Source organism: Staurois parvus, unplaced genomic scaffold, assembly GCF_062004578.1.
Source record: "Staurois parvus isolate SC_StPar_1 unplaced genomic scaffold, SC_StPar_1.0 ptg000177l, whole genome shotgun sequence".
Classification (NCBI taxonomy): Eukaryota; Metazoa; Chordata; class Amphibia; order Anura; family Ranidae; genus Staurois; species Staurois parvus.
This window is the reverse complement of record NW_028317973.1, coordinates 6,547,729-6,575,000: the sequence shown is the minus strand read 5'-3', so window position 1 is coordinate 6,575,000 and position 27,272 is coordinate 6,547,729. Positions and strand designations below refer to the sequence as shown.

General features: G+C 40.3%; 1 protein-coding gene across 1 annotated transcript in view; it reads left to right on the top strand.

Moving 5' to 3' along the window:
* The window catches only part of SGPL1 (sphingosine-1-phosphate lyase 1), an 85,150-nt gene that overhangs the window by 47,531 nt on the left and 10,347 nt on the right, over positions 1–27,272 (top strand). The window contains exons 4-12 of the mRNA XM_089677107.1: positions 4,644–4,791; positions 9,170–9,249; positions 10,186–10,314; positions 14,890–14,978; positions 19,300–19,408; positions 20,532–20,630; positions 20,840–20,986; positions 22,711–22,949; positions 25,399–25,545. Coding sequence (XP_089533233.1) covers positions 4,644–4,791; positions 9,170–9,249; positions 10,186–10,314; positions 14,890–14,978; positions 19,300–19,408; positions 20,532–20,630; positions 20,840–20,986; positions 22,711–22,949; positions 25,399–25,545 — 1,187 coding nt within the window. The remainder of the gene's footprint in view (positions 1–4,643; positions 4,792–9,169; positions 9,250–10,185; positions 10,315–14,889; positions 14,979–19,299; positions 19,409–20,531; positions 20,631–20,839; positions 20,987–22,710; positions 22,950–25,398; positions 25,546–27,272) is intronic.

The following is a 27,272-nucleotide window of genomic DNA, read 5'->3' as shown; positions in this document are numbered from 1 at the left end:
TACATTTCTTTAATTTATAAATTTTTTATTTTCTATTGTGAATAAAATATAGGTTTATGAGATTTTCAAATTATTGCATTCTATTTTTATGTAAATTTTACACAGTGCCCCAACTTTTTTTGGAACTGGGTTGTTAATACATTTGTGAAAGGTTACAATCTTAACAGAAGTGATAAAAAGGTATACAGTGGATATAAAAAGTCTGCACACCCCTGTTAAAATGTCAGGTTTCTATGATGTAAAAAAATTAAACCAAGATAAATAATTTCAGAACGTTTTCCACCTTTTAATGTGACCTATAAACTGTACAACTCAGTTGAACAACAAACTGAAATCTTTTAGGTGGAGGGAAGTAAAGTAAAAATAAAAAACTAAAATAATATGGTTGCATTAGTGTGCATACTTAATACTTTGATGAAGCACATTTTGATTTTATTACAGCACTCAGTCTTTTTGGGTATGAGTCTATCAGCATGGCACATCTTGACTTAGCAATATTTGCCCACTCTTCCTTTCAAAAACACTCCAAATCTGTCAGATTGCGAGGGCATCTCCTGTGCACAGCCCTCTTCAGATCACCCCACAGATTTTTGATTAGATTCAGGTCTGGGCTCTGGCTGGGCCATTCCAAAACTTTAATAGTCTTCTGGTTAAGCCATTCCTTTGATTTAGATGTATGCTTTGGGTCATTGTTATGCTGAAAGATGAAGTTCCTCTTCATGTTCAGCTTTCTAGCTGAAGACTGAAGGTTTTGTGCTTATATTATTTAGTATTTGAAAATGTTCATAATTCCCTCTACCTTGACTAAAGCCCCAGTTCCAGCTGAAGAAAAACCGCCCCAAAGCATGATGCTGCCACCACCATGCTTCACTGTGGGTATGCTGTTCTTTTGGTGATGTGCAGTGTTGTTTTTGCACCAAAACATATCTTTTGGAATTATGGCCAAAAAGTTCAACCTTGGTTTCAACAGACCATAACACATTTTTCCACATGCTTTTGGGAGACTTCAGTTGTATTTTTGTAAACTTTAGCTGGGCTTGGATGTTTTTCTTCGTAGGAAAAGGCTTCCGTCTTGCCACTCTACCCCATAGCCCAGACATATTGTTGTCACATGTACCACACAGCCAGACCTTACCAGGCAGATATTCCTGCAGCTCCTTTAATGTTGCTGTAGGCCTCTTGGCAGCCTCCCAGACCAGGATTAGTCTAGTCTTTTCATCAATTTTGGAGGGACGTCCAGTTCTTGGTAATGTCACTGTTGCGCCATATTTTCTCCACTTGATGATGACTGTCTTCACTGTGTTCCATGGTATATCTAATGCCTTGGCAATTCTTTTCTACCCTTCTTTTGACTGATACCTTTTAACAATGAGATCCCTCTGATGCTTTGGAAGCTCTCTGCGCACCATGGCTTTGTAGGATTCGACTAAGAAAATGTCAGGAAAGACCTGCTAGAACAGCTGAACTTTATTTGTGGTTAATCAGAGACACTTTAAATGATGGCAGGTGTGTACTGACTCCTATTTAACATGATTTTGAATGTGATTTGCTTAATTGTACATTAACAGCTACATCCCTAGTTATAAGAGGGTGTGCACACTTACGCCACTGCATTATTTTAGTTTTTTATGTTTACTCCCTCCCCCTTAAAAGATTTCATTTTTTTTTCAATTGAGTTGTACAGTTTGTAGGTCACCTTAAAGGTGCAAAAAGTTCTGAAATGATTAATCTTTGTCTCATTTTTTTTACATCACAGAAACCTGACATTTTCACAGGGGTGTGTAGACTTTTTATATCCACTGTATTTGAGAGGAGGATGGGTTGTTTGAACAAATAAAATGAGGCTAGATGGAGGCAAAATAGGCTTCCCTAAACAGTTGAGTTTTCAGGGATTGCCTAAGCAATGATAGAGGAGATAACTGTACAGGTTGGGGCAGGGTATTCCAGAGGAATCCCACAATATTGGTGGTCAATGACCCCTTTAAACCTGTTGCTTGAATTGCAGCCTGGAGGATTTATTGAACTAATTAAGTCCTCTTTCTACTGTTTTTGAGAGACAGGGATAGGCTCTCCAAAGTAAACAGTATTACTTTTTACATTTGTGATCCCTATGATTGGACTCTTTCCTCTGGTGTCTATGCATGCACCAGAATAAACAGGCCATTTTTAAATTACCTGCCAGAATAACCACTCCTCCTGAAGGCCAGTAGTGGGGTTGTTAAAGACCCTCCTATATTTTATAAATGTTAAATAATTCTTATTTATTCTATTCTGTTGTTAAACTGTTGTGTTTTTTTTTGGTTAAAGGAAAACTGTTGCAAATAAACTACACTTATCCGGTTTTTGTTTTTTTTGTGATTCCATCTTCTGACCCCTATGTCTACAGGAAACAGCAAAGACATAGGGGTTGATGAATGGAACACGGTAGGGACACAGGCATCCGACACTCCTGGAAGTGTTGCATGCTGAAGAAACTAATGGAAGCCAGAGTGCTGGCATATGTACATAGGGACATATAAGAGTGCATCTATTTCAGGGAATGCCTCATTGGATTTATTTTTGCCTGACAGGATGGTTTTCAAGGGTAACTGTACCTTTGGTACAACTTGTCCTTTTTAAGGCTTCTCCTTGCGTCCTGGGTGCAGCCTGCCTGTAGAAATACTTGTGTTCATCCTTGATCCAACAATCTTCACTTTTTCAGCTTTGCAGAGAGCCTTACTTCAGAAAACATCCTCACCAGGTTCTCCATCATGTGCATTGCTGCTTCATTCATTTCTACGATAAGACAAAATCATGGGGGCCTCCAACAATCCTACAGAGTATGAGCATGGAGCCTTGGTTTGCATGCACAGGATTCAGATCCAGCATGGAAGCTTTCTGCAGCAAGACTGTGCTGCTGGAGGCAGAGAAGCATAGCAAAGGTCACTGGATTGCAGCTAATGAAAATGTATCTTCAGATGGGCTGAGGGGTGAGGGGATTTCCTAAAGACAACTTGTGCCAAACGTACAGTTCTTCTTTAAGGATTTCCGTTTTGGGGCCACAAGATGGGAGCAGCCGGAACAAGGATGGTGGCAGCCATTTGGTTATACAAAGTGAAAGCATTGTTGGTGTGACCACAGCGAGCGCATTCAAAAGTAATAAGTACATGTAGATGTTACACTTGCATATTACATAGCATGTATGATCATGATATGAAAGAATGTATCTGATGCCAAAGGTTTGCTGTAAATATCCATCAGATCATAGATGACCCCGACTGACAAACGCCAGTGTAATCTCTCTGCAACAAAGGGTTAATGGTTTTGGTGTGATTTGTAGAATTACAATGCAGCTATTCTTTCTTTCCAGGGAAAAGCTGCATTGTTGGTTTACATGATCAATCATGGGCAAGCACAATCTTTTCATAGAACAAAGTAGCTGTGAATTTAGCAAGGCACATTGTATCTTTTTCTTCTCACGTGCTTTGTCCTCTCAGCCGACTGTCACACAGTTTACTGGAGGTCATTGCACTTCTCTATTCTGTATAATGATGTAATGCTGCTTGGCATTTTCCAGACGTCTTGGAGAACCTTTAGGGCTTATTAATTAAACAACACAATTAACCCCTTTCTATCCACACTATTATACATTTACCTTTCCCAGCAAGTTCCCAGTCCTGAAAAGTTGTTTACCATCTTATTATTTGCAGTTTAGCAGTACAGAAGGCATTGGCATTGACCAAATATACTCCCCTAACTTTAGGATGATGAAACAACAAGCTCATGGGTTGGATCCCCTAATCATTGGAAAAAAAATTTCATGAATATTGGAGCTCTGTGTAATGTATTCTGACTTGGCTCTGACCACTTTAGTCTACTTTTTTCATCATCTTCCAGTGCAAACTGAAAGCTATAATGGAGGCCATTTGCCTTAGGCCATGTTGGATACCCATACAGTAGCATTAAAGCACACTAATCCATAATCAGAAGTAGTTGTCAAATATATAGGAGGCTTTATTTTGCCCCATCTTATTGTAATACCCCAACTCCTTGAATGCTAAAATTGTACGCATTGTATTGAATGTAAATATAATTTTTTTAAACCCACACTTAAAGTGTATGTAAATCTTTACAATTTAACTTTTTTTTTTTCTTCCGATTGGACTGCTATAGCAAAACACTTTAATTAATTTATTTATTTTTTGTCAATTAAATGCAAAAATGCCAGAAATCTATTGCTGTCCTATGTTTCTACAGTGTTCTCAGCCCTAATCTGTTCACTTCTGTGGACTACAGAGCATCTCCTTACTATGTTATAGAGATGAGAGGTAAGGAGGTCTTAGAATAGGAAATGTGTTACCGGCACCAAGTAAGGAAAAAAAAAAACCTGAATAAAAAAAAAAAAAATTAGTCACCACATCTGAGGCCTAGTAGCTCTAATATATTAAATTTTTTGCTCTTGGGTTTAGATGTGATTTAATATAACTACAGATATCACACATATTGTTGGAAATTCACACAATTGTTGTTTGCTTGTTCTTCCTAGTAAAGGGTCCGCAATAGACATAAAATGTTCTGTTACTATTTACATCTGAAAAAGAATGTGCTTTTATAAAGTAACATCTTCTTTAGAAAGTGACAATGTGATGTCCTTGTTTGAACAGATCCAGAAAGAACTGGATAAAGCTTTAAATGAAATGGCTCATCTCGTGTTAAAAGCGAAAGATGATGTGAGCTTCGTGACGGATCTTCCTCGTAGTGGACTGAAGCAGGAACAAGTCATGGAAAAGCTGAAAGAATATTCTTCTCTAAGTATGACCTTTTTATTTATCTATATCCTGGTAATATTTAATAAGGTATATGTGTACACTGAAAAAATTTACAATCCATAGTTGACCAGTGAAATTAAAATAGAATTTAAAAGTCCATGTCAACGATTCATTTAAATAGAGCAAGGAAGGTTTAAATGCTCTGTCTGATTTTATTACTGTTCCCACTGGGTAGTTTTTTCCTTTCACGTCCTGTCTTAGTAACAGACAACAATAATCCACACTATTTTAGTAGAGTAGAGCGAGAGTGGAGCGGCCATCATTATTTTATTGATGTGTCCCTATGGAGGGATATTTTACCTTGCCCATGAGCAGTTCTCCTATCTCTCCATAACTTGACTTTTAGCTGTTCTAGATTCATTGTTTCCTTTAATTACTTGCACTAAAATCGCTAGGTTTCATATTTCCACTGTGGTTCTCTGTACATCTGTTTCTTCTGTTGCCAGACATTACAGTATAGTCTCAGAATGTGCACACCATGAAGAAAAGAAGCCAGCAGATAGGACCCTCTCCCTGACCATTTCATAGAATAATATATTTTCTTGGAATGGATGCGAAATAGGACTTTACAAAATTCTATGTTCCACTACTATAGTACCAGAAGTGTCAGGATTTCTAACCGTAACATACCAAACACCCCTGTGATGCACATACCGTGGAAGCTAGTCACTAAGGAGTTAATGCACATACACTGTTATAAAAACTGACTATTGAGCTCCCTTTACTGAAGGACCATCTCACTGCTTACATGTATACTGGGAATTGAGACATGTGTTAGGGAGCAAGATATTGGGGAAGACCCAGTGCAGAGTGGTGGAATGTCACTGGTGGGGTATGCTCTGTTAAAGGTTGACTCCATCTTTTAGAGCCTATTACATGTTACATTTAGAGTATAACATGTAACATTGTACCAATCTGACCCTCTGACAGTGTGCCCACCCCCATGCAGCACCTGTCATTGTAATTAATTTACAGATGTCTGTGAATCAATAAACTAAAAGTCCCATCTGCCACTGCTGTAAACTGACTTGTATATCGTAGCTCTCCGTGCAGTACAAGTGCGGTAATTGCTGTGCTCATAGTCCCTTCATCTCTGTAACTGAAAGTCTGTACTGAAGTATGGACAAGGAGCTGGAGGAGTGTGTAAACTGCACCTACAATCCATTTATAGCTTTGCAAGCTGCTGTAGCAATGAATGGTGTTTTTTTTTTTTTTTTTTTTTTTTAATACTGCAAATGTGGATGCATTGAAAATCTAGTGGGTAAAATGAGAAGATACGTATTGAACATGTCACAATTTTTCTTAGTAAATATATTTTTAAAGGTGCTATTGACATGCAATTTTCACCACATGTCTGTAACAACCCATGCAACCCATACATATAAAGAAACCAAAACAAATAAGTTCAGAAATTTAAGTTATGTGTAATAAAATGGAATGACACAGCGGAAAAGTATTGAACACATAAAGGGAGGCGCAAAAAGGCATGGAAAGCCAATACACCAGCTGAAATCTATAAGTAATTAGACAGCAATCTTGCCTCTTGTCAGTGCAAATTAATATCAGCTTGTTCAGTCTCAATTGATGGTCTTTTAAAAGGTGTCTCATTACCAAGGTGTCACACAAGAAACATCTCATGATGGGTAAAAGCAAAGAGTTCTCTCAAGACCTTTGCAACCTTATTGTTGCAAAACATACTGATGGCATTGGTTACAGAAGGTGTTCTAAACGTCTGAATGTTCCTGTGAGAACTGTTGGGGCATAATCCAGAAATGGAAAGAACATCATTTCATCATAAACTGGCTACGACCAGGTGCTCCTTGCAAGATTTCTGACAGAGGAGTGAAAAGAAGTATCAGAAGAGTTGTTCAAGAGCCAAGAGCTACTTGTGGAGAGCTTCAGAAAGACCTGGAATTAGCAGGTACAATTGTTTCAAAGAAAACCATTAGTAATGCACTTAACTGCCATGGCCTGTATGCACACTCACCAAACAAGACTCCATTGCTGAAGATAAGAATGTTGAAGATCTTTTAAAGTTTGCTGCACAACATTTAGACAAGCCTGTGAAATACTGGGAGAATATAGTCTGGTCAGATGAGACCAAAATTAAACTCTTTTGGATGCCATAATACACACAGTTTTTGGAGGTCAAATGGCACTGCACATCACCCAAAAACACTGTATCAACAGTGAAGTTTAGAGGTGGGACCATCATGGTGTGGGGCTGTTTTTTCAGCATATGGTACTGGCAAACTTCATATCATTGACAGAAGGATGAATGGACAAATGTACCAAGACATTCTTGATAAAAAAAATCTGCTGCCATCTACCAGGATGATGATGAAACGAGGGTGGACATTTCAGCAAGACAATGATCCCAAACACAAAACCGAGGAATCTTTCAATTGGTTTCAAAGAAAATATAGCTGCTAGACTGTCCCAGCCAGTCACCTGACTTGACTAAAGAGCAGAGTTCATAGTAGAGGCCCACGGAACCTTCAAGATTTGTGAAAGAATGGGCCAAAATCACACCTGAGCAATGCATGCGATTTTAGTTTCTCCATGCAGGAGGCATCTTGAAGCTGTCATTACCAACAAAGGATTTTGTACCAAGTATTTAATAAATATCAGTGTGTTCAATACTTTTTCCCTGTGCCATTCAATTTTCTTAGACATAACGTATTTCTGAACTTTTTTTGCTTTGGTTTTTTTGTGTGGATTGTATGGGTTGTTACCAACATGTGATGAAAATTTCATGTCAATAGCACCTTTTAGAAATATATTTACCGAGAAAAATGTTGACATGTTCAGTACTTATTTTAGTGTGTGTAAAAGAAACTTACAGCAATGTAACTGGAAGTTTTAGTCTAGTCTCTTGTTTTTTCTTCATACTACATGGGGACAGCCAAATTTGCAGGTTATTTACACTGATCATCCAGAACCTTATGACCATCCACCTAATAATAGTTGAGTAGGCCCTCCTTTTGCCACCAAAACAGCCCTGACTGGTTGAGGATTAAACTTCACTAGTTCACTAGACCTCTGAAGGTATGCTGTGGTATATGGCTCCAACTCGTCAGTAGCAGATCTTTTCAGTCCTGTAAGTTGTGAAGTGGAACCTCCATGGATGGGACTTGTTTTTCCAGCATGTCCCACAGGTGCTCAATTGGGTTGAGATCTGATGAATTTGTAGGCCTAGTAGAAACACAGCCTTGAACTCGTTGTGTTTCTCAAACCATTCTTGAATCATTTTAGCAATGTCGTAGGGTGCATTACCCTAATGAAAGAGGCCACTGCCACCAGAGAGTACAGTTTTCATAAAGGGGTGTACTTGGATCAGAAATAATGTTTAGGTAGGTAGTATGTGCAAAGTTACATCCACATGAATGGCGGGACACAAGGTTTCCCAGCAAAACCTTTCCCAGAACATCACTCTGCCACTAGGCGCCTTTGGCTGTGGACATGGGTCAGCATGGGCACCCTTGCCAGTCTGCAGCTATACATCCCCATACACAACAAACTGTGATACCCATTTTTTTTTTTTTGTGCTTTTAACACATTTACCATTGTAATGAGATAATCAATGTTGTTCACGCAACCTGTCAGCGGTCCTAAAGTTTTGGCTGATCGCTTCATATTAACTATAGTTTTAGTTCTGTTTCACAGTTAGTGTGCAGTGCTGTTTCTCTCTCAGCACCGGTCTATGAGCTAAATGAATAAATAGATGCTCTGCAAGCTGTATGGCCAAAGCTCTTTTTTTTTTTTTCCTGTGGGCCACACCAGTGCACTTAGTTCTGCACGCCTGTTACCCAGATTCAGCCAACAGTGGGCTAAAGTCTGTTATTGGTTGACGTCACAAGCCACACCGTTGAGAGCCTGTGCCAGCAGCTCCCACCCATTCCACAGCCCGGTTCTCCAGTGAGCACTGGAGGCGCAGGACTGAGAATCGGTCATTGACACTTCCCAATCTGTGCTCACAGCAAACTTTAGAACTTCAGCAATCTTTATGTATAGCTGGTGGGGAACAGCTGCAGCATCGGATTGATGCCATCTAGGTGAGTGTAAATGTTTTTTGGGTTTTTTTTTTTTTTGCTTTTTTTTTTTCTCATGTCCCTCACTTTCAATTTTACATCAGAAGGGATACTGTAGGCATGAGTCAAGTAAAGAACAAAAACAAAAAAAACCTAAAATTCACATTTAAAACTGGTTTCATCTATTTTTGTATATTTATGATTTTTTTTAAATCATTTTGAGCTGTTATATCCACTGATTCACTTTATATTTGCTATGCTTTTTACAGCACTAAGATTCCTGGAGGAGGTGCTTTTCCCAGTAATAGTAAACACATTGTTCTGTTTTAGGTGAGGTATCCTGGGAAAAAGGGAAGGTTTCTGGGACTGTTTATAGTGGAGATGAGCGGCTGACTCAGCTGCTTGTAAAGGTGAGCAGAATCTTTTTTATTCCAAGGTTATTCCTTTGCTGTTTGTTGTGAATACTTGTTCTGTGAGTTTTTTTTCCCTACTTGGGGAAATTTGAAAAGTAATTGCATGCAAGAGTAAAAATAATAATAAAGTAGATCATGAAACCAGCACTGGACCCTATAGGCAGGGAATGATGGCAGATTGCTTCATCTTTGCTGAGTTCAGGCCAGAAGGGGTTTGGGAAGTCTCTTAGAAGGCTGTGTATGAAAGATATGAAATAACTTATGTGGACAAGTATGCCTTATTCAGTAATGCCAGTGTGTTCTAATTAAAAAAGAAAAACAAAAAAAGTTGACACACAACATAAAAAAAAAACATGTAAATTGACTTTAAGGCATTTTCAGCTTAAGTATGTTGCCAGTGTTTACTGACTTTGTAGATGCAAACAGGGGCGGACTGACAACTCATGGGGCCCCCGGGCAATAGGGGATCATGGGGCCCCTGTGTCCTTGCCTAAACTCAAAAAAGCCTATGAAAAAGGTACCAGGGGCATCTCATGGGGCCCCCTATTGACCCCGGACCCTCGGACAGTGCCCGTGTTTCCAAATGGTCGGTCTGCCCCTGGATGCAAATATTGTTGGGCATGGTGATTAGAAGTGTTGGAAATAAAAGCTATGTTAGTCAAGACACGATCAGTCTTTGTGGCAGTGACTGGTTACTTTGGGTAAAACACAAACATTCCTTCTATTAGACTTTTTGGACTTGTGGCCCAGTCATGGCACAATACACTACTACTTCTAATTGCAATGAAACGCTAGCTCCTCATAGTAGCCAACTGTATCTATGACATCTGTTATATTTTAATTGATCACTTTTCTTACTGTTTTGTTTCACTAAAGTATAATTATTGCTAAACCAACATTTTATGGATGCTTCCATATTATTTTGCTCCTTAGGTGTATGGAGAATTTGCTTGGAGCAATCCCTTGCATCCTGATATCTTTCCTGGTGTGCGTAAAATGGAAGCAGAAGTAGTGAGAATGGCATGCACGCTCTTCAACGGAGGCCCTCAGTCATGTGGAACAGTATGTTTATTTTCTAATTCTCGGAGTTGCAAATTTTAGGTTATTTACCATAATTTTTTTTTTTTTTTTTTGAGACCTTGGAAAAAATAAAAAAGATCAAACTACTTTCTGTCTATTCGGCTAGCCTAAGGTCTGCATCCTTTAGTAACCCTGGTGACTCATATCAACTGTAACATCATAATGTAAAGAATTTCTGAAACCACAGATTGTGAATAAACCTTTATGGTATACGGGGATTTCTGTTATTAATGCTGATGGGATATGTTTTGTGTGCTTGCTGGAACTTGTTTTTCCAGACCTGTGCTGAAACAGGATTCTGCATTACACGAAAACAAAAGTCCAGCAGGGGTGTGGAAATTTTGTTAAAAAACTACTTTTCCAGGGACTAAATCGGGGCCCCAATCTACTTGTCCTGATAAAAAAAAACATTTTTTTTTTTTAACCAAATCCGTATTAAATTGGAGGTGATTTTAGGAATGTCTGGGGCTTTTAAAAACGAAAGGGGCTTATTGCGACTTAAACATGTAGTATTTTTAACATTGTGCTGTTTATCTCCTCCTCCCCTCCCTGCCTGTCTCCAGCACTGCACCCAGGGACTAGCAGGGAGGGGAGAGACCTTGCAGTGTAATGAGCAACGATTGGCTGCTCGTCACGGAAGGGGGGTCAGGGCTTATACTTTTATCCCTTTCACAAGTTGCGTTTTCGCTGTCAGAGCCATTTTTGTGTTTTTTGCACACGTTTAAAAAAAATCATTTTAGGCCAGAAGATTACATAAAACTCCCAATCGTTATATATGTTTGTGCGTGCTCGTAAAATGGCGAAGAACTTCAGTACCCTATATTTTCTATAGGTCAACACTTTTAAAGCTCTTTATAGGTCACCAGTATATTGTACAGAGGAGGTCTGGTGCTAGAATTATCGCTCTCATCCTGGTGTGTGCGGCGATATGTAACGTGTATCGCAGTCGACGGTTTCATGCGTAGGCGCCCCAGCGTGTGCTTTTACATTCGTACGTACATTCACTTTTTTTTTTCTTTTCACTTTTTTTTTTTTTTTTTTCTCATCACATAAGTCCCCTATGTGATGATTTTTGGTGACAGGTTCTCTTTGAGACATCCAAGGTCTAAAAGAGCCTGGATGTCTCTACTCTGCTCTGTTGAATGTAAATTGGTGCACATTGCACTATATTACATTCTTTCCTGGGGATTGTATTGCAATCTCTCATCGGGGACCCGGAAGTGACATTGTAACGTCACTTCCGGGTCAGCACAAGAAGGGGAGTGGTGGGGACAAGAACAAACTTGTCCGCTCTTCTCCCTTCCGTCTAGCCGACGGCGAGCCAGGCCCACAGATGGGCAAGTGGAGCCTGGAAAACCTCACTCCAGGGGGCGCGGAGAGGCTGGCACTGTGTGAAAGTAATCACATGACAGGTGAGCCCGCTGCTTGCCCGCAGCAGGGCTAATGGAGGAACAAAACTACCTTCACCGTGCCCAGAACTACATGTCCCGAGTGTCGGGCGATAGGAATCCAACATCCCTGCAGTCCAGCCAATTAAAAAAAAATTAAAAAATAAAATGAATTACACATTAAAAAATAAAATAATAAATCCAGTTCTTCCTACAATTTTCCACTTCAGTTCAGGGATTGAAGGATTATTTTCTGCAGCTAGATATGTTGGTCAGCATCATTCAACCTATTTCCTGTGAGCCCAAGTCATCCTGCTCCTTATTTATTGAGTGTTGGGCTATGGCACAGCTTTGACACATGTGCTGTAGGCCAGAGGGTCCTCGAGTCTGCTCACTGACTGCAGGTTTAGGGTAGGTACCAGTGACCATTTCTGCGTGCTAATCACATGCAAAAGAAGAAATAGAAAACAGCAATTCCCTGCGCTTATAATCCATCCTTACATTCTACAAGGTCCTCGTAAGGCCTACTCCTTGTACCACTCACAGTATGACCCCCCCCCCTAAGTCAGCTGACCCTTTTTGTTTAAAAAGTTTGAGGACTCCTACAACAGAACCTCCTGACCTGCAGTGATGTTTAATACGGGTGGAACCTGTAGGTCTTCCTGCAGGGTTAATGACAAACTCTTCCATTCTTTAGAATGAAGGTGATTATAGTTGCACATAGAGATTTCGGACATCAGAAGCTTTACAAGTTGGCTGCAGCCATTTCCTTTCTCAGTAGCTCACTGAACTTATGCTGCTAACACCTACTGGTTGAGTCACAGCATAATTACCTTTGATTCTGGTGTCACAGCATAATTACCTTTGATTCTGGTGTCACAGCATAATTACCTTTGATTCTGGTGGCACAGCATAATTACCTTTTGATTCTGGTGGCACAGCATAATTACCTTTTGATTCTGGTGGCACAGCATAATTACCTTTTGATTCTGGTGGCACAGCATAATTACCTTTGATTCTGGTGGCACAGCATAATTACCTTTTGATTCTGGTGGCACAGCATAATTACCTTTTGATTCTGGTGGCACAGCATAATTACCTTTTGATTCTGGTGGCACAGCATAATTACCTTTGATTCTGGTGGCACAGCATAATTACCTTTGATTCTGGTGGCACAGCATAATTACCTTTTGATTCTGGTGGCACAGCATAATTACCCTTTGATTCTGGTGGCACAGCATAATTACCCTTTGATTCTGGTGGCACAGCATAATTACCCTTTGATTCTGGTGGCACAGCATAATTACCCTTTGATTCTGGTGGCACAGCATAATTACCCTTTGATTCTGGTGGCACAGCATAATTACCTTTGATTCTGGTGGCACAGCATAATTACCTTTGATTCTGGTGGCACAGCATAATTAACTTTTTGATTCTGGTGGCACAGCATAATTACCTTTTTGATTCTGGTGGCACAGCATAATTACCTTTTGATTCTGGTGGCACAGTAAGGTACTCAAAGATGGGCGCTCATCTTGTTGGCCATTTTTTACATTCTAAGGTAAGTGCTGAAGCTGAAATGTGTTCATAGACATCCTAGAGTAGATCAGATATTCATGTGAGATCATATTACCCTTAGGCACTGCACACCAGCACCTGCCCAAAACAGACGGCAGAGAGAGAGAGAGAGACGCTTCCATGCTGCCAATGCCACTTTTTCCTTAGAAAAATCATTGCTATTAAAGGTTTACATGTACTGTATGACATCAGGTGACTTGGGGACTGTCACCTGATGTCTATGGGTCGTTTTATGGTGTTACCTAGTAGGAAGATGGACTAGTGCCATCAGGAAAGATACTGTTGTGATTTCTTTCATCTTGTATATTCTGATCCTCGTTGTGCTGTATATCTGTTTGAAAAGTAGCCGATGAAGTTCAGTGCTTTGTTTGTCTGTCTGTGGTTACTGCTGTCAGCCCCAGGTCCCCACACATTTAACTGATCTGTCAGCAAACAGGAAGCATGTAGAGAGCCATCTGTACAGCAGAGATCTTTGTACAAACTGTCTTGTGCAATACATTATGAATGTGAGATCAACATAAACTCTTACCCAGTTGTTTTCTTCCCAATGTTCAGTCTGGCTTTTCACACATTTTGCAAATGATTTTCTTCACTTGTACATTAGGCCAAGAGTAAGTCGTTTTGCAACAGCTGTGTCGTTGAGATATATATAGATAGATATATATAATTACTTTTCATACCGCAGAATCTAAAAAGGGTCACGTGCCACAAGTGTTAAAAAAAAATATTATATATATGTGTGTGTGTATGTATGTATGTATGTATGTGTGTATGTATGTATGTGTATATATATATATATATATATATATATATATATATATATATATATATTTTTTTTTTTTTTTTTTGTGGCACATCACTGTTTTTATAAGAGTTTTTAAAATTCATAAGAATTTTAAAACTGCATAAAATTCTTTGCAGTTTGCTTCAAAGCTTTATTCCATTTGTGCACCTGGGTACCATTCAGAATAAATGGCAGCACAACACACTAATGCATGGATGGTGTGTTCCCACCAAAACACATGGGTGTGTAGCTGCCCTTTGTTAATAAATAGACTGTTGACATATTTTAATTCTAAGTGTCATCTATTAACATCCAGGTGTAATGCACAAACTGACAGATGGTAGGTCTACTTGAACACATACTAGGTGGAGCTGGAATTTAGTAGATGAGCGTGTATCTTGTCTGTCAGTTCTCATGGGTTCTTATATAGAAAAGCTTGACATATGAAGAATTAGGCCCACTTGTTGATGGTTTCTCAGTGAAAGGGTGATGTATGCTAGTCAGACCAGTCAGGCAAGACCAAAGTTATGCAACAGACTGCACTTAAATCTTTTCACTTTCAATTATGTATGGGTATTCCGGACTGTAAACTGACATAACAGCCATAAGTGGTGTTGTACATAAAGCATGGGCCAGAAAGCCCTCCTTGAAGTCTATGCAGACAATAGGTCCGCCATACCAAATGGCAGGAAAAGTATGTTCAGCAGCCTCCACACCAATGGAGCCAGAAAGATGAGACTATGCTCAGTCTAGTGGGGCCAGAAAAGATGAGACTATGCTTAATCTTTTAACTTTTCTGTTTTGCAGGTCACATCTGGAGGGACAGAAAGCATTTTAATGGCCTGTAAAGCATACAGAGATCTGGCATTTGAGAAGGGAATTAAATATCCAGAAATGTAAGATCTACTTTTGTTTTGCTGTTCATATGTACAATGGGTACAGAAAGGAATCACTCCACCCCCCCCCCCCCCTTTAAAATCACATTTCTTTGCTTTGTACCCTGAAATGAAGACACACAGTTTTTCGTATTTTTGTTTTATCCAGTCGTATTTACTTAAAATTTAAAAAATCAAAAACAATCACTGAGTTGGAAAAAGGATCACCCCCTTGTGTCTGTATTTTGTTGAAGCACCTTTTGCTTTATTTCCAGCCTTTAGTCTGTTGGGATGTCTCTACTAACTTTGCACATGTAGACTTTGCAATATTTGCCCACTCTTCTTTGCAGAAATGCTCAAGTTCAGTTAAAGTGTTACTAAAGCCACAACAGTAAAATCTGTCTTTATATGCAATAAAGCATGCTCATGTTAAACTCACTGTGGAACCTAAGGGGTTAATTGTGTAAAAAGGATGTTTGATCCTCCCCTTCTTCCAGTGCACCCCTCTTATCTCCTGATAAGACGTGTTGAGACACTGCACATGCTCAGTTTGGTGTGTATTGTTAGAGAAGTGTTTTTTTTTTTCTTTTCTTGGGAGAGTGCATACGATCAGCACTGTCCAGACAGGTCAGGGGTTCTGCATCTTCCTAGAGAAAACTAGTTCTACAAGCCTTAACCAGTGATCGGCTAGACACTGATAGAAGTCACAAGACTGCTCTAACTGCTGATGAGAAAAGATATTTAGTAGTTTATATTTACTAAAATAATTGCATTTCCGTGTTCTGCATACTGTTGGAGGTATAATGATATATTGAATGCAGGGTCCTGGGTTTAGTAACACTTTAAATTTGATGATGACCATTCATGGACTGCAGTCTTCAAGTCATTCCACAGATTTTCAATGGGGTATAAGTCTGGACTCTGACTAGGTCTTTTTCTCCTTCAGCCATTGTGTGGTAATTTTTCTGTGTGTTTTGGGTCATTGTCTTGTTGGAAGGTAAACCTTCTTCCCATTGACAACTTTCTGGCAGAGGGAAGCAGATTTTCCTCAAGAATTAGTCGGTATTTTGCCCATCCATTTTTCCCTCTTTCTTGACAAGTGCCCCAGTACCTGCTGCAGAGAACCCCCATAACAGAATATTAGCACCTCCATAACAGGATATTACTACCTCCATGCTTTACTGTAGGAATGGTGATATTTGGATGGTGAGCTGTATTGGATTTCTACCAGACATACCGTTTAGTGTTGAGGCCAAATAATTCCAATTTAGTCTCATCTGACGATAACACCTTTCTCCATGTGGCCTCAGAATCTTCAAGGTGCATTTTGGCAAAACTCAGTCATGACTGCATGTGGCTTTTCTTGAGGAGTGTTTTTTTTTTCTTGCAGCCTTCCCATACAAGCCACATTTGTGGAGAATTTGTGATCTTGTCACTTACACACAATGACCACTCTGTCATAAAAACAATCACTGAAAAAGGATCACCTCCTGCTCTAGTCCTCTTGGTCGCCTCTCTGACTAGTTTCCTCCTGGCTCTGTCATCCAGTTTGGAGCAACATCCTGATCCAGGGAGTCTGTGTTGTACTTAATACCTTCCACTTAATAACAGAATTCACTGTGCTTCTAGGCATTGATAAAGCCTTTGAATTTTTTTGTGTCCATCTCCTGACTTGCGCCTGTCCATAACTTTATCCCAGCGATCCTTTGAAAGTGCCTTGCCACCCATAATTGATTGCTCCAGTTACACTACCAGGGACTGAAATGCTCCAGGAAAGCTCTTTTCATGCTGAGCTAATCAAAATGACCACAACAGATCAGTTGAAAGTCAAATGGCTTTGTGTGCCATTTAGAAGGTGATTAGCTACACCTATTTGAGTTTACAAGTAATTTTTAGGAGGGGTGATCCTTTTTTCAACTCGGTGATTCTGTTTTTAAACTTTTTTCTTTTTTTAATGACATGTTGGTGTTCTCTTTCACTTGGATGTTTATAAGTTGCACATACAGCTGTATAAGACAAAAACTGTCTGTCTTAATTTCAGGCTACAAAGCAACAAAATGTGATTATTTTAAAGGTGGGGGTCATTCTTTTTGATACACACTTTAGTCTTTTTTTTTTCCCCCCAAAAACAATGTGCACTGTCCTAAAACGGCTAAAAATCACATAGATTTACCAATGCTTTACCTTCTAAAAAGGTGTAGCAAGGATTAGACAAGGTTCTGGAAATGTTGCTTAGAATTTTGGTCCATGTTGAAGCAATATACTGGGTATTACACCACCCGCATCCTGAAATGTTGACACAACATCTGATGGATCCATGAATTTGTGCTGTGTATGTCCTATCAAATTTTGATTCTATCATCTGCATGTTGCAGCAGAAAATTCTGTTCACACTAGACTAAGTTTTTCCAACGTTGAGTTGTGCCTGTTGTTGCTTCCATTCTGGCTTTGTCCCCATGTTCTTGTTACTTAGACAGCTCATAGATGAGTAAGTTTTGTTTGTTTAGTGGGTTGAACAAACAAAAAAATGACTCAGTTTCCCCAACCACACACTTGATGATGGATGCCTCCCCACTGAGCTATTGTGTTCTGACCTTGAGGAGTCTTCTCCATCCTCAGAATGCACTGATCAGCGTTTCAGACTACAGAGAAGATTGAGCAGGTAGAATCCTACAGAAGTCCATTGGTAAATCAGCTTCATCTCTTGCTGCTGTAGTCCATCTTCTTCAATATTCAATGTGCTGTGTTTTTAGAGAAGCTCTTCTGCACACCAGTGTAACAACATCCTTAAAGCAAACCTTTACTGAGAGAAATTTGGGGATGCAACTGCTAACCTCCTTCTGAATAAGAGTTCCCTCGCTGTCTCTGACTTCAGTACTTCTGGAATCACTGACTTAGAAGTATGCAGCAAATGTAATTAGATTGAAGTTGGAATTTCTGATCTGCATGCTTGTTCTGGGTCAGTAACTTAGGCAGTGTTGAAATGTGATAAGCATGATGACCAGACAGCTAGCATTTTCAGAAAGTAAATGGCAGCCTCCATATTTTTACCAACAGAAGGCCCGTTCACACCATGGTGCAGAGACATCTGTTTTTCTGCACACATTCTGCAAGGGCACAACAAAATCAATGGTTCTCTGTGCCCTGTTCACACCACAACACTAGTATCATGTGTAGATTTTTTTCTGCGCAGGAATCTGCAACGTGTATAAAACTCATTGAAGCGTGCCTGAAAACTGATCTTTCTGCAAGTGAAATCTGTGTGTCCAGTTTTCCATCAGTTTTTCTGCATGTATGGTGTGAACGAGGCCTAACTCTCACCCACAGAAATCTTTCTCCCTTACCCCCCGGTCACATCGAGTGTGACTTGGCATGCAATTTGCATATCGTATGCCAAGTCTCACCCTATTGTCTCCTATTAGAGCTGTCATATCGGTGCAGTTCTGACTTGGTCGGATTCGCACCAATTTCTACAGTAGTACATGCACTACTTTTTGGTGCGATTTGCATAGACATCTGTGTCAGATGTCTGTGCAAATCGGACCTCAAATCGGCAAGTCACCCAACTTTGAAATCGTTCAACTTCACTGTAAGTCACACAATTTCAAAATCAGCTTTGATGTGACCGGGGTGTTAATCTGCAGTCTCAATCCAATTTAGATATTTGCGAATTTGAAAATCACAAGTGTTTAGGTTTTCAGTTTCTGCAACTCACAATTGGCAGAAACAATAAGGCCTCGTTTACACCATACATGCAGAAAAACTGATAGAAACTGACAGGGCACATAGGGAGCAATTTTTATTTAATTCTTTTTGTGCCCTTGCAAAACATGTACAGAAAAAACGATGTCTTTGCACCATGGTGTAAACTAGGCCTTAAGCCTAACTACAAGTTTGATGTAACTTTAATAGTTTGTTTTAGACCAAGCTTGTCCAAACTATTTCACTAATCAGTGCAGCGGCTGTCAGCACTGTACAAACTATATGTTACATCAGCTACAAACAGTATACAGTGCTTTGTTCCGGCAGTGATATGGGGACTTACTGGTCTTGTTCCTGGAACAAAATCAAGTCGGGCTGAGCACCGCTCAGCCATTCACAGCAGCCTTTGTATTTTGCGAATTAATACAGCACCATGATTCACCATGTATTTGTAGTAGCAAAGTAGCCCCTGAGATTGCATGTATGTAACAGAGTAGCCCATGTGTTGCATACATACTCGGGCTGCTTTGTTACATATTATGCATACACAAAGTAGCCCCCAAGTAGGTATGTGTTTGTATATATTTACATATCAGCATACAATACTCCAAACCTATTACTTATGTTATCTTCTTTATAGCATCGCCCCTGTAAGTGCCCATGCAGCATTTGACAAAGCAGCTAGTTATTTTGGAATGAGGATGGTGCACATTCCCTTGGATAAAAAAACGATGAAAGTGGATGTGAAGGTAATTGTGTCTTTTAAAGTTACATGTTCTGCAATCCTTGGAGCTGTGTTCTTTCCTATGCATTTTTTTATTCTACAGGCCAATTTATTTTGTTCACATTAAGAACACCATCTCTCTGTAAACATAAGGGAAACCAGTCACACCAGTTTGGAAGGACAGCCTGCATATCTAATAGCCAAACATGACTGCACCTATGTAGATCTATTATATATATATTATTATTATTTTATTATTATTATTATACAGTATTTATAAAGCGCCAATAGTCCGCTCAGCGCTGTACATTACAAAGGGGGACAGAACATGTGACAGAACAATACCAATACAATGCAAAACATGAGGGGATTGAGGGCCCTGCTCTTTCGAGCTTACAATCTAGGAGGGAGGGGGTGGTGGCACAGGAGGAGATAGCTGTGGGGGATGGAGTGGTAGGAAGAGTGGAGGAGGGAGGCAAGTTAGCAGGGGGTGGGGTAGGCTTCCCTGAAGAGATGGGTTTTCAGGGTGCGCCTAAAGGAGAGGAGAGTAGGTGATAATCTGATGGGTTGGGGCAGGGAGTTCCAGAGGATGGGTGACACCCTGGAGAAGTCCTGGAGGCGGGCATGGGAGGAGGAGACCAGGGAACTAGAGAGAAGGAGGTCCTGTGAGGAGCGGAGTGTGCGTGCTGGGCGGTACTTGGATATTAGGTCAGTGATGTAGTTCGGGGCAGTATGGTGGACAGCTTTGTACGTCAGCGTTAGGATTTTGAATTTGATCCGTTGCGCAATCGGAAGCCAGTATATAATATCTCAAGGTTTTTAGAACATTGGCAAACATTCCTAAGATTGTGTACATCAATCTGTGTGACATTTTTATCTAAAAAATGAAAGTATACATTTCCTTTACATTTTCATATATTAGTAACCTGCTCCTTTTCCTTGTGTTTGCCAGCCTTGTGGACAGCTCTTGTCCTACGCATTGTGAGCTATTGTTGCATCCATGCCGCAATTTATTTTTTTTAATACTCTCATTTCTAAAGTTCCATTTTTATTGGGGGGGAGAAAAGAAACTGGAATTTCATAAAAGCTTTTTGTTTTTTAAGTTTTGCAAGGCATCAAGTGTGCTTATGTTCTCTGTATTTTAACAGGCTATGAGAAGAGCAATTTCGAAGAACACAGCCATGTTAGTTTGTTCAGCCCCACAGTTCCCGCATGGTGTTATTGACCCAATAGAAGAAGTAGCCAAGGTAAGCAAGGCTTGTAATAGGGCACTGAGCCAGAAATTCTATTTACTGAAATTTCTGGTTCGAGTTGGGTAATAAACTGCAGCACATTCAAGACTTGCTACATCATCCCTCACTGTAAAATGTCTTCTGCAATAGGTAATAAGTATATTACAATCATTTCATTACAAAAATGCAATGTTTCATTTGACAAATGCCTTTTCTCTTAATAGCTGGCTTTAAAATACAATATCCCGTTTCATGTGGACGCTTGCTTGGGTGGTTTCCTCATTGTGTTTATGGAGAAAGCTGGCTTCCCCATCCCACCATTTGACTTCAGAGTAAAAGGAGTGACTAGCATCTCAGCGGATACCCACAAGGTAAACCATGGAATGGGTTGTTGTGCTAAAATATATAAATATATAGTCATATCTGTGTTTGTTTATATGCTGATTGTACAATGCAGACTGGTCTCTACAGTTTACAGTTACTTTTAAAATTATATATAATTCTATCTGCCACAACAAAAAATGTTAGCGTATCTAAACCTCAAAACAAAAATGTAATCTGTTGCAGTATGCCTAGTTTGTTTTTTCTCAGGCTTTTTCCCGTTTTATTTTCACATGGTTTTTCTGCAAATAACTTATTTCTGTCCCTGGGTGGCTACATTTACTATTCCCAGTGTATGTATGAAGACAGCCTGGTTGCCACCCAGGCTGGACTTCAGTCGTATTTGCCGTTGTTCATCTTCATTACATGGGGGGATTGGGGTGGGTAGCGATGGGATTAGTGGTTCACTAAAAGAAAAGTTTGTGCTTTCTGTTCAGCCCACAGGTAGTGACACAGGCAGTGCAGTTCTGCAAGATTAACTGGTATTTTCTGTACTATATGAAGGTGAAGCGAGATTAGAACGCCAGTAAGTTGTCATTGCTGTCTGTGCTCTCGTTAGGAAGATTCACCCACTGTTTGTCCTGTTTTTGTCATCATTGAAAACTAAAGTAAAGAAAAAATCCCAAATTTTGGGTTGACTGCAGAACACTAAGAGTGGAAATCTTCTAATGGTTACACAAATTCTGGTGACACACCAGCTTTCTTTCACTTTGGAGAGATTTCCTCTCACTTCCTATTTTGGCTATGGGACAGGAAGTGAAGGGAAATCTCCCCCAATGGGGCACAAGTAGAAAAAAACCTGACGGATGTTATAACCCTCCCTTACTCTATCTAAAATGTTTTGCACAGCTCAAACTGGAACCTTCTCTTCTGGGGTTCCCTGCCTGCACTTCTCTGCGTGCTGACATAGGAAGCCGCTTCCTATGGTGGAACACCTGCGAGCTCACTCTCGAGCCAGCCTGCGTGCGTCCATTGACACACACAGTGCACACGGTTTAGCCCTCCAATTTCACAGGATTTATTGACAGCAGCAGGAGGCAATAGCTCCTGATGCTGTCTCTGAGCCTATGAAGAGACAGAGGGAGAGACCAGTGCCGCTCCAGATGGGCACAGTGCTGTATTGAGACAGGTCCTCAGGTAAGTATAAGCGGAGTTGGGGGGGCAATACAACTACTGGGACATTTTTACCTTAATGCAGGGAATGCATTAAGGTAAAAAAATGTCTAGCTATTAGAGCCACTTTAATCTATCCAGCTGCCCACGTCACAGGCAGCAATGTCTGCAGGAGAAACTCAATGCTTTTAATTGACATCTCCACTCAGGCTGGGGAGAAGGACTTGTCCTGTTGATGTCATTCAGAGGCTTTCTAGGAAGCCACAGCACTACAGAGCTCTTCGAATACATGATGTCAACAGAAGCCACCAAGTGTGCTTTTCTGTCCCTCTCCCCATCCCACATGGCTGGTTTGGTAAAATAGACTGGAGCAATCACGTGACTTTGAATATAAAAGTAAGGTATTTGGAGGCAGTTTTACTGAAATATGTTGACGAGTATCTAAGGAATGTTGCCATATCACTATATTTTTCAGCATGCAATGACTTTACTGTTAATTTAACAACAAAGTAGATGTAAGGAAGAAGAAATGTACTTTCTGGAGGTCAAAAATCATGTATAGAAGCCATTTAAGTGGTAAACTTTCTGTTTTTAATTCCAGTATGGCTATGCACCAAAAGGCTCCTCTGTAATACTGTACAGCAGCAAGGACTACAGACAGTACCAATACTTTGTAACATCAGACTGGCCAGGTGGCCTCTATGCCTCTCCCTCTATTGCTGGCTCCCGGCCTGGTGGTATAGTAGCTGCTTGCTGGGCTACAATGATGCATATTGGAGAAGATGGATATGTTGAAGCCACTAAAAATATCATTACTGCTGCACGGTTCATCATAAAAGAGTAGGTTTTATCTAGAAATTATTGCTTGTGTTCATTTACTTAATCTTGCATCTTGCACATCTTCATCTTTGTATGAAGCCACTTTCAATGTCTCTTCTTTACAGTATAGACAGATGGCTAAGGCCTATTATGATAAGCTACAATGCACACAAGAAAATGATACTGTATTGTCAAAGTGTGCACCGTATTTTTCGCTCCATAAGACGCACCTGACCATAAGGCGCACATAGGTTTTAGAGGAAGAAAACAAGAAAAAAAATATTCTGAACCAATGGACTGCAGACATAGTACAGAAAATTACCAGAGACTGCGGACACAGTACAGGAGATGACCAGAGACTGCGGACACAGTACAGGAGATGACCAGAGACTGCGGACACAGTACAGGAGATGACCAGAGACTGCGGACACAGTACAGGAGATGACCAGAGACTGCGGACACAGTACAGGAGATGACCAGAGACTGCGGACACAGTACAGGGGATGACCCAGAGACTGCGGACACAGTACAGGGGATGACCCAGAGACTGCGGACACAGTACAGGGGATGACCCAGAGACTGCGGACACAGTACAGGGGATGACCCAGAGACTGCGGACACAGTACAGGGGATGACCCAGAGACTGCGGACACAGTACAGGAGATGACCAGAGACTGCGGACACAGTACAGGAGATGACCAGAGACTGCGGACACAGTACAGGGGATGACCCAGAGACTGCGGACACAGTACAGGGGATGACCCAGAGACTGCGGACACAGTACAGGGGATGACCCAGAGACTGCGGACACAGTACAGGGGATGACCCAGAGACTGCGGACACAGTACAGGAGATGACCCAGAGACTGCGGACACAGTACAGGGGATGACCCAGAGACTGCGGACACAGTACAGGGGATGACCCAGAGACTGCGGACACAGTACAGGGGATGACCCAGAGACTGCGGACACAGTACAGGGGATGACCCAGAGACTGTGGACCTTTGGGGAGCGAGGGGGAGCGGGTACCTGAATTTGACAGGTACCCATTCCCACTTCCCTGGAGTTGCCTCCCTTTTAGTGTGGGCACCCGGCTGTGACAGCCAGGTGCCCACCGTGCATGTGCGAGAAGCGCTGCTCTTTGTGTATGGTCCGGTGTCTTCTGGGACCTGTCGTGTCCCAGAAGATGCCGGAATATTCACAAAGCGCAGCGCTTCTCGCGCATGCTCAGTGGGCACCCGGCTGTCACAGCCGGGTGCCCACACTAAAGATGCAGGCGCCGGAACACTGTACAGCGCTGGCCTGAAGAACAGGTAAGGTTCTGCTGAAGAGAAGAGCCGAGTGGCCAGCCCGGTATTCTGATACGGCAGCGACAGCGGGAAAACTGGACCGGCCGCTCCATATTCGCTCCATAAGACGCACTGACATTTCCCCCCCTTTTTGGGGGAAAAATGTGCGTCTTATGGAGTGAAAAATACGGTATATAGCAAAACATTTTCTAGACTCAGATATAGTAGACAGTTCAACTATATCTGTATATTTCCTGTCTCAGAGACTCAACAAGAAGAGAAAGAAAATCCCCTCTAAGACTAGAACTAGAACAGGTGTCACCATTTTTGGAGAATTCCTCTCACCTGTTCTGGTGACAACTGTAACATATTGAAATTCCCATCCATTTCTCAAAATGGTAACCAGAACAATTAGAATGAGAGAATTTTCCCAAGGAGAAAAAAAAACATGATAGTGGCCCTAGTACTTCTCTATTCTATCTAAAACAAAAGATCTAAACAAGAAAAAAAAGTGGCTATGCATGCACTATAAAAAAAAAGCCTGTTTTTATAGGTTAAATCTATTAAAACATTCTGCAGGCCTGGAAGTAGATGCTGATACTGGATGATACCTGGAAATATTTAGCTGCCCCCTTCTGGAGAGAAAGGAAAAGACAAGAGTACTGTCATCTTTGTGAGCAGAAATAAAGAAGGGTGTTATTTACAATGGGAAGTGAATAGCGCCATCTGTTGTCTGATGGACAATGCAGTGTTACATGTGCATATATTCTTTGTGTCATTCATGAAATGCAGGAATGCTCATCACTCTCCTTTTTATAAGCCTGTCATCTATTTTTTTTTTTTTCCGTAAGTAAAGGATTTACTGGTTTTATAGAATTCTGTGATTACATCTGCTCCTTATTTAAATCTGATAACCTGTTTTTTCATTTGGCGGAGTATTTATTTTTTTATTCTTTAAAAGTTTTGCCAATACAATGCTGCATAGATCCACTTTTTGTAACAGAACTGTGTGTGATTGATTTGCAAATAGTCTTGCAGTTCTTGGCTACTTATGTGTTTTGTTGTCTTATTTACTTCTCTCAGCTAGTAGTGGGTCATAAGTGTTTTTTGTTTGGTTATCTTCAATGATAGGTGTTAGTATTTAACCTAATGTTGTCATCTGATTTGTTTATATCTTTGAAGGTTGCAAAAGATCAAGGAAATCTTTATTTTTGGGAATCCAGAGGTGTCTGTTATTGCACTGGGTTCAGATGAATTTGACATTTATCGCTTATCCAACTCTTTGACAGCTAAGGGCTGGAACTTGAATACTCTTCAGTTTCCATCTAGGTCAGTATGTTTTTAAAATCTGGTTATATGTGATGCACTCCAATTTTAAACACATATACTTCTATCTTAACTACGTCATTTGGCTTCCTGTTTTCCCGTGCCGAGTCCTGAATTCCACTATTTAAAATACTGAGGAATATTAACATCAATTAAAAAGAAATCTATTAGATTCCTTGCCTTCATGTGCTGAAATGAACTATACAGCTTTGTCATAACTTCAGTGTAATGCAACAAAAACCCTTCTGCAGATAAGGTCACCATGCTTCTTAACCACTTAAGCTCCAGAAGATTCATAACCAGGCAATTTTTTGCTATATGGCACTGTGCTATTTTAACTGGTAATTGTGCGGTCATGCAACGCTGCAACCAGTTGAAATTGATATCACTTTTTTCAGACAAATAGAGCTTTCCTTTGGTGGTATTTGATAACCACTCGGTTTTTTTAATGTTTTGCGATATAAATGAAAAAAGACCAAAAATTTTGAAAAAAAATTACAGTATTTTTTGCTTTCTGCTATAAAACCTATCCAATAACAAATTTTAAAAATCTAATTTCTTTATAAATTTTGGTCAAAATGTATTCTGCTACATGTCTTTGATGAGAAAAAAAAAAAAAATCCCAATATGTGTATATTAATTGGTTTGCTATTTTGTGTGTGTGTATACTTGAATTGTTATTTATTTTATACTAATAATGGTGACTGTGCAGCTGGCAGTCTGACACAAACTGACGCTGAGGGGAGCTGACTGCCACTGATATCTCCAGTGACACCAATACAGTGATCAGTGATAATATACCAATCACTGTACTAATGATACTAAGAAGGGGTTAACATCTAGGGTGATCAGAGGGTTAAATGTGTAATATGTGTAAAGTGTGCTGCTTTTACTAAATGATCTATTTGTTTCTCAGGGATGAGAAACCGTGAGATCGATCCCTCTGCACAGAGCCCTGTATTTAATGTCAACACAGAGCTCTGGGCTGTGATTGCGCACAGCTGATCAGCAGCTCCTGGCAATGAATCATTGGCTGGGACTCGCTGACAGACTCCCGCTGTGTACAATCACAATTGGTGTTGGCAGGGGGTGCACATGCGCACATCCTAAACTTGTCAGCATGCAACGACGTTCTTGTAACGTCATTTTGCCTGCACAGGCCGCCCATCCACAGTATATTGTGGGTAGACAGTCCGCAGGTGGTTAAGCTATGTATACACTAGTAGACTTTCAAACAAAAATTTGTCCAAAAATTCTAAGTATGTTCAGTGACTTAACGAATAGTGTTCCAAAGTATTTAAACACATTTTTGTTTGCTTTTAACATTTGATTTTGGAATGAATGGACTTTATGCAAAAATAAAATACAATGTTAGAAGTTCATTTGAGAAAAAAGTTCCATCCTGCCTCTTTGAATTTTCTTGTGAGTATGGTTCTAAAAAAAATTCAGATTGACCTCAATAATAGTTAGATACTGAACAAACGAAAAATCTTGACTAAAATTCTGCTAGTTAACACCCAGCTTAACAGCCATACATGTGGAAGAATTAAAAATGTAGCACTCCACTCTTCCCTTCAGCGTGTTATAGCTACTCAGGACTGTAATATAAAAAAATCTGCAGTAGAAGCTTGTCTCCCAAGTAAAACAGCACACAGGTAACCCTTTGGTTAACCCCTTCCTGCCCAGTGTCATTAGTACAGTGTCAGTCCATTTGTAGACACTATAACTGT